This window comes from Sebastes umbrosus, chromosome 17, assembly GCF_015220745.1.
Source record: "Sebastes umbrosus isolate fSebUmb1 chromosome 17, fSebUmb1.pri, whole genome shotgun sequence".
Lineage (NCBI taxonomy): Eukaryota > Metazoa > Chordata > Actinopteri > Perciformes > Sebastidae > Sebastes > Sebastes umbrosus.
In genome coordinates, this window is record NC_051285.1 from 26,785,363 (window position 1) to 26,793,632 (window position 8,270).

At 36.3% G+C, this 8,270-nt stretch overlaps 1 protein-coding gene across 1 annotated transcript; it reads right to left on the reverse strand.

Moving 5' to 3' along the window:
• Positions 1-47: 47 nt before the first annotated feature.
• Positions 48-6,882, reverse strand: dpagt1 (dolichyl-phosphate (UDP-N-acetylglucosamine) N-acetylglucosaminephosphotransferase 1 (GlcNAc-1-P transferase)). The gene is made up of 9 exons (XM_037748182.1): positions 6,042-6,882; positions 4,608-4,728; positions 4,294-4,507; positions 3,916-4,062; positions 3,524-3,608; positions 3,232-3,420; positions 3,035-3,122; positions 1,247-1,402; positions 48-1,150 (listed from the first exon to the last, which is right to left on the reverse strand). The coding sequence occupies exons 1-9, from the start codon at positions 6,206-6,208 to the stop codon at positions 1,085-1,087; spliced, it is 1,233 nt and encodes a 410-aa protein (XP_037604110.1). The 5' UTR covers positions 6,209-6,882; the 3' UTR covers positions 48-1,084.
• Between the last annotated feature and the right edge of the window lie 1,388 nt (positions 6,883-8,270).

Genomic DNA, 8,270 nt, shown 5'->3' on the forward strand with positions numbered 1-8,270 from the left:
TTTGTTGGCTGACTAAAACCACTGCAAATAATAATGATGGCAAAATCTTATATTTCCATTTTCTCAGCTTTTATTTCTCAATTTGAGTCTTCCATCCCAACAGTAAACAGTTTCTCACTTGCAGTTACACTCCTAAGCAAAATAGTCCAGTGCCAGTTATTACTTCACATTGATTTTGTCTGCTGAACCCTCAGGGGAAAAATGCATATCAGTCATAAAAATACAGCTATGTATCCAATAATACCAAGAAAGGTATAAACAATCAATTATCAATATTCTCATCACGACACCCTTTACCTGCCATAGCCCTATGTAACTTTTTCAACAACCCAGACGTTATAATCTCACTTCATCTCTTCTAATATCCCCTCTATTAACCCAATTCCCTGTCTTCAGACTGATTATAGCCTCCTTATCTTTTCATTGATTTTCTTCACAATAACCATTCTGTGTGCGTTCATTCAGAGGTAAAAAAAACAAAACAAACAAACAAGCAAATAAATGATATTAACGTATTCATTCTTATTATTAATGTTGCATGGATTGATAGCCATGGGAAATGATGTGTGAACAGCAGATTGCAATGGACCGCTGTGTGAATATTTTTGTATTTTTAGAGCACTTCTAGATCCATAAATCTGTTATCACATAGTAACAATTTAGTTGCAGTCAACCATTGATGTTGGCTACCCTGAAGACCGAAAGTCAACCCCACTTATTGTACTTTCCTTTAAAAAAAAACAAGTACAAAAATATACTTTTAGGACGGACACTCAAGATCCTTAAGACAGTTACTTTTTCCTGCTTGTAATTACTGAAATTTAGGCGAGTAACACACAGTGCTGCTGTTGATGTCAGAACCCTAGCAGTTTTATGCTTCTGTGAAAATGTTCTATGAAGTGAATTATAGCTTTGAACCGTGCACTGGGGCTATACTGCAGGTAGACTCTGAGGCAGAAAAGTAACAGTGAGGTAATGAAATCTATCAAAAGGCAGATGAACCATGAGCCTGTAAAATAGTCCCATAAAACAATAATTATATTTTCTCAGTCAGCGCTCTCTCTCCTCTTTCCCAGTGTGCCGTCTAGACGTCGTAGAAGAGACGCACCAGATGATAACGGATCCCAAAAGCCAAGACGCTGCCTATCACCTGGGAGAGACACAGCAAAGAGCATCCGGTGAAGCATTCACATAATTCTCAATGATTATTCTAGTATGTTTGAATACAGCAGCTGCTCTGTTCTACCTGTATGATGAGCATGATGACTGTGAGGTTTCTCTCATGGGTGGGACCGAGTAATTTCAGCACCAGATTTATTAAGGTCATGTTGTTGCACTCAATAAACTCATCATCTCCCTCCTGGCCTCTTCGCACATCCAGCAGCTTTAATAACTCTGCCACCTGTTGAGGATCAAAGATATTATTATTGTTATCAACCAATAAACACAGCAGGAAGCCTGCCACTGGTGTGTTTACCCACCGAGACCAATACTCACTACATGCTGCCCACATCTCCAATGTTTTCAGAAATTCATAGAATAGTAACATAATGAAGTCAAACAAATTTGCAATTCTCTCTGATTATCTGACAAATTAAATTCAAGTTTAATCAGGTCAGAGGCTGGTCTGTGATACGAACTAGTCTGCCAGTGTTGTTGTTCACGGTTTTACTGCATCTTCACCTTCAGCCACACTGCTGTATCATTTTTTGGGCTTCAAAGCTTCGGTGAGAAATAATCAAAGGTATTTGAAGCTCTGCGGCGCGGCGCAGCAGGCTGACATGTTCTTCTGTTTGTCTGTCTCCATCTCCCCCGTTTCAGTGCCCGGGGCAGTGCCGCTGCCGCACTACTGTACACAAACACCTCTAAACAAACAGCGATATCCGTCTGAGAATAGCTAATAATAATGTTGAATATGAATAATGAATAATGTTGTGGTATTATTCCTCATTTCATGGGCTATTTGGGGATTTAAAAAATGAAGAGGAAGGTCTGCACACTGTAGCTTCCTTAGAGGGCAATTTATTGGCACATCTTCGTAAGTGAAGAGTTACGTTTCGAGCCCAAGCTCTTCTTCAGACTATTTGGGGATTTATACTTTATTATTACATACTTATACTATATATTACATATATATATATATATATAGCCCAAGGGTACATGCTGATGTGCAATTTGTGCATACAGTACAAACATGTTTTACATGAAAAATCAAATAATGCCACTGCATTCTGATACTGTACACTGACAATGTGAGTGACATAAAGCAGAAACAATTAGTCAATTACATGATTAGTCGAGGGACAGAAAATTTAATTGGAATTTTAGTTTATTTTTAATTTTGCTAATTCCTTAATCATTTATAGCAAGTAAAATAGCAGCTCTGTTTCATATAATTTTTAATTAAATATCTTTTGTTTTTCCCTGTTGATCGGACATAACAAGCAATCTGAAGACATTACCTTTGGGCTCTGGGAAAATGTGTAATTTTTCACCATTTTTTGTTTTTCTTTTGACAAGATGGTTAAAGCTGCAGTCGGTAACTTTAAGCAAATATGATAAAAAAAAATTCTTTTAATAAAACTGTCACAATATCCTGACAGTAGTACAGATAACTGTGAAAAAAAAAATCATGTTCTTCTGCCTTCTCTTAGTGCTCCTCGGCAGCGCTGATCAAATATGTATCAGTATTCTGTTACTGTAATGCCTATTCCTCTCCTCAAATGTTTTCAGAAACATCTTGTAGTGTTATTTTTTTTCATTTTACAGCTAACGAGTCCACTAAAATATATTTCTGAAAACATTTGAGGCGAGAACAGGCATTACAGTAACAGAATATTGATTCATATTCGATCATCGTTGCCTAGTTTGACCGGAGTTCGCGAGTTCTGCGAGCGGTGAGTGACAGCTGCTGTCGAGACTCCTCGGCTCTGATAGGTTGTTTTCTTTCGGCCCCGTGAAATCTTCCAAATGCCACTAAGCACTAAGGACTTCAGCTTTAAGCGATCAGTAAAAAAAAGAGAACACACAATACCTTCATAATGAGGTGTCCTAATTTAGAGAGATCCTTTCTTTTGAATTTAGAGTAGCTCATCCCCAGTTTGCCTGTGTCTGGATTCAGCCTTTCATTGGGAGAAAGATAAAAGGAACAAAAGGCCGACATTGAGAGTACATAATCAGCATAAATGAAGAATGAATAGATATCACAAACAAACGTGAGTGGCGGGTTACCTGGGGAGCCGGTGTCTGGGACAGGGGATGACGTGAAAAAGCTGAGGCAAGGAGTAGATAAAGTTAACCACTTGAGGAATGAAGAACAGCAACATTGTTTTGCTGAAGTGTCCCAGGATGCCGACTACAGCGAAGGTCATCCCAGCAAAGTAGCAGAAAGTGTCTCCCACAAACACAGATGAAGGATACCTGTGATGAAATAGGTTTCAAGTTGACAGAATATAGAGGCACCGACGTGACATATATATCCCTCATATTCATAAAACGTCTTCAGGTTATAAGTTTAACTTACCAGTTGTGGTAAAAAAGTGCTAATGTGGTGAAAAAGAATGGTATCATGAAGTAGAGGGAGAAAACATGGTCATCACGGTAATCTCCTGATAAATCAGATAACACAATAAACCAGATGTCAGACGAAACATGTTCAGCATTTTGCATGTTTTGAGGATTTTTTTTGTGCAACAGGACAGTGGCACACTGTAAAACAACCATAAAACACGAAGCATCACATTCAGTCTGAAAATGATGACAATTCTGCCAGTGACCTATGATAATTCCACACTTATTCCCAAACTATTTCCACTTGTTTCAGGAATTTTCAGTGTATCCATATATACACTCCTGACTTGCAGTGTAGAGGGTGTGATCTGTAATGCTGATGATGAGAAGGAAACGAGCACACACCGCTGAGCTCCAGCAGGTTGAAGACGATGATGGAGCCGGAGATAAACAGGGCTTGACCCGACTCGATGCCGTTGATGCCCGCTAGGATGTTGATGGCATTTGTGCAGAATACCGCAAGCATTCCCATGTAGACATAGTAGAGAATACCTGCAGATCATAGATGGTATAATTTACAGAATGACGCACAGTATCCAGATCACAAATATAATGTGTTTCCCCAAATGTTTACATATGGCAAGCAGCATAAGATAACTGCTTTATGTTTCTGAGGAAGATTCATATTTCAACTGCACTCATTTGACTCCCAGTAGAAAAGTTGTAGTAGTACTAGTGTGGTTGGAAACAAACCACAATGCCGCAAACAAGCGCACAACTCACCCATATCCAAGTGCAGCCCAAGCAGGGCTCTGACGGGCTTGGGCACCACGATGACGGTGTTGCCGAAGTTGGTAAAATAGACCATGAGCAGCGGCAGGGAAGCCAAGGAGGGAAGCAGGAGCTTGTGTCTCCACCGCAGGTTCAGCACGTCATCGGCAAAGCCCAGGAAGATCATGCAACAGATGGCCAGAAGTGCACCAATCAGCTGTACGAACTGACCAAAATAAGAGAAGACAACAACAACACAGAGAACAGAAGAGAGTTTCAGATTTAAGAGAAACACACACAGGTCTACTATGCATCAATCAACCCACCTCATCGTGTGGGAAACCCGTGCACTGATCTCCTACAAAGCAGCTAAGGAAAGGCACTGGGATGAAGCAGAAGAGGATGATGAGGAAGACTGTCCCACTGATCACTCCTTGGGACTCTGGGCTGCAGAGAGGGATGACCAGGAAGAGAGAATTAGGGCAGGAAAAAGAGCATATTACACTTCCAAAATAGACACTTTTTTTTTTTTAAATTCATTTTTATTTGGAGACATTGACACTTTACATGATCAAGGAATGTACATGTTTGTAGCATGATGTAATGAGCAGCATGTACTTAAAAGAGTGTTTCCATTTTTTTCTTATTTTAAGTGTACATATACAATAAACATTGTGCCCACCCATCCATCTACCCATCCCACCCGTCCCAACCGTCCCACCCTCCTATTCGTGGGGTACACACCTACAGTAGCACAATGTCCAAATAATGGGAATAAATAAATAAATAAATAAGTTAAATATATACATATATAGATATATAGACTTTTAACAGTCTCTTCTGCACTATATTCACTTTTTTAATAGTCGTGTATCACAGCTGTTACCCTGAATTATATTCAGTTTTAACAGTTTTCTTCATCTCCTTATATTTTTATATCTGGTATATTTGTTTTTATACTTTGCACTACTGCATTTTCTGCCTTTTTACTAATATGTTTTTGCACTATGGAACTGTGATGCTGGAAACTCGAATTTCCCTCGGGACCAATAAAGTTACTATCTAAAGTTAGTATCTATCTATCTAAATGAATCCTTGAATAAGTTGTCTTCCATTATTCACTAACTCAGTGTCATTTCATCAATGTCCTGGTGAAGTTGATTCCCATATCAGCTGACAACTATTGATTCAATAAGCAAACAAAAGAATAGAAGAAAATTGAGTCATGGTTTGACAACAAAGTCTCACAAAGAGACTGCATGCCTATGATTACAACATGGACTTCTATTATAAAGTAGTATTAACAGTTTTCCTCATCTCCTTGTATTTTTATATCTGGTATATTTTTTTGTACTTTGTACTACTAAATTTGTACTGCCTTTTTACTAACATGTTTTGCACTATGGAACTGTGATGCTGGAAACTTGAATATACTTGATATATGTACACATCCATACAAACACATGAGTACATACATACATAATCATAACATATTCCCAAGAACCCTATATATATATATTTGGGGTACCATGTGGAGAGAAACAGAGCACCACATCAGGTTGACAGCAAGATAATATTGATAAATATAGAAATAGTAAGAGTAATAATTAGATTATTATTATTATTATTATAATTAGAATAGTAATTCTATGAGATAAACAAATATACATGTATATATGCATACACAACAAGACACATTTTGCTTAAAAATATGATTAAAGGGGAACTAAATGATATGAATAGAAGATAAAATGACTCACACTTCCTTCTTGGATGTTTTGTTTAGGTCCACTCCGAACAGTCTGGCTGAGATGAAGTAGTCTTTGAAAGCAGGGATGAGTTTCAGTGTGGCCATGCAGCCCAGAGCAGACAAGAAGCAGTTAATCACCAGCGGGAGGACAGGGACTGGGGACATCTTCTCAGGCATGTTGTCCCCTTTGACAGATCAAATCAGGTTTCTAGCTAATCTGACACCTTCAGGCGATCGATGAGCGAGCTTTGGCTGTCTTCACTGAGGTATAAAACATGTCAAAACATGTGTTTTAAAGCGAAATACATCTCCGAGCTTCTGGTGTCAAAGAAACACAAGTCCACAAGTCGCAATGATAATCCATATTACCTTTAATGACGTGTTATTGATGCTAATATCTCTGCCTGGTTGACTAAACTCCACGTCTGGTTTCACTTTAAGTCCACGTGGTTGCTAGGAGACGCTACTTCCGCTAACTCTTCAAAATAAAACAGTGTTAAACATTATTATTAGCTAGAAACAGTGGTTGCATTAAAGGGAAAGTTTTTAATAAAGACATAATTTATTGTCTTTTTTTGTTGTTGAAAATATCACAGTATTCGCTCTGTTTTTAAGATGTCTTCGTGTATAGTTGTGTGCTCAACATGTAAACAAACTTTTAGCTTGACAGCTTCCGGTTACTGATGTTGACACGGAAGAGACTTCTTCTTCGTTGGTTGTTATGGTAGAATGAACTTCCGCCCTCTGCTGTCAACAAAATAGTTTCTTTTTTCTTTCTTTCTTTCTTTCTCTTTTTCTTTCTTTCTTTCTTTTTTCTCTTTCTTTTTTCTTTCTCTTTCTTTTTTCTTTCTCTTTCTTTCTTTCTTTCTTTCTTTCTTTCTTTCTTTCTTTTTTTCTTTCTTTCTCTCTTTCTCTCTTTCTTCCTTTCTTTTTTCTTTCTTTCTTTCTTTCTCTTTTTTTCTTTCTTTCTTTTTTCTTTCTTTCTCTCTTTCTCTCTTTCTTCCTTTCTTTTTTCTTTCTTTTTTTCTTTCTTTCTTTCTTTCTTTCTTTTTTTTTTCTTTCTTCCTTTCTTTCTTTCTTTCTTTCTTTTTTTTTTCTTTCTTTCTTTTTTTCTTTATTTCTTTCTTTTTTTCTTTATTTCTTTTTTTCTTTGTTTTTTTCGTTCTTCCTTACTTTCTCTTTTTCTTTCTTCCTTTCTTTTTTCTTTCTTTCTTTCTTTCTCTTTCTTTCTTTCTCTCTTTTTTCTTTCTTTCTTTTTCTTTCTTTTTTCTTTCTTCCTTTCCTTCTTCCTTTCCTTCTTTCTTTCTTTCTTTCTCTCTTTCCTTCTTTCTTTCTTTTTTCTTTCTTCCTTTCCTTCTTCCTTTCTTTCTTTCTCTCTTTCCTTCTTTCTTTCCTTCTCTCTTTCTTTCTTTCTCTCTTTCCTTCTTTCTTTCGTTCTTTCTTTTTTCTTTCTTTCTTTTTCTTTCTTTTTTCTTTCTTCCTTTCCTTCTTCCTTTCCTTCTTTCTTTCTTTCTCTCTTTCCTTCTTTCTTTCGTTCTTTCTTTCTTTCTCTCTTTCTTTCTCTCTTTTTTCTTTTTATTCTTTCTTTCTTTTTTCTTTCTCTTTCTTTCTTTCTCTTTCTTTCTTTCTCTCTTTCTTTCTTTTTTCTCTTTCTTTTTTCTTTCTCTTTCTTTTTTCTTTCTCTTTCTTTCTTTTTTTCTTTCTCTCTTTCTTTATTTTTTCTTTCGTTCTTTCTTTCTTTCTTTCTTTCTTTCTTTCTTTTTTCTTTTTATTCTTTCTTTCTTTTTTCTTTCTCTTTCTTTCTTTCTCTCTTTCTTTCTTTTTTCTCTTTCTTTTTTCTTTCTCTTTCTTTCTTTTTTTCTTTCTCTCTTTATTTTTTCTTTCGTTCTTTCTTTCTTTCTTTCTTTCTTTCTTTCGTTCTTTCTTTCTTTCTTTCTTTTTTTCTTAACATAAACAGCAGAAGGCATTGTGGAAATTAAAGGCAATGTACCAGTTCATTAAAACATAAATCTGATCCATTACTTATGTAAAAGTAGCAATGCAAAAATGTGAAATTATTCCAGTACAAGAACAAGCCCTGCATTCAGCAACATGTACCTAACCAGATATTAAAAGTATTTAAAGTACTTATTATACAAAAAAGTGGCCCATCACTCTGAGTTATATTAGATCATCATATATTAGATTTTCTTTGGTTATTCTTACTGATGCATTAATGTGTAAATAAATCACACATTGC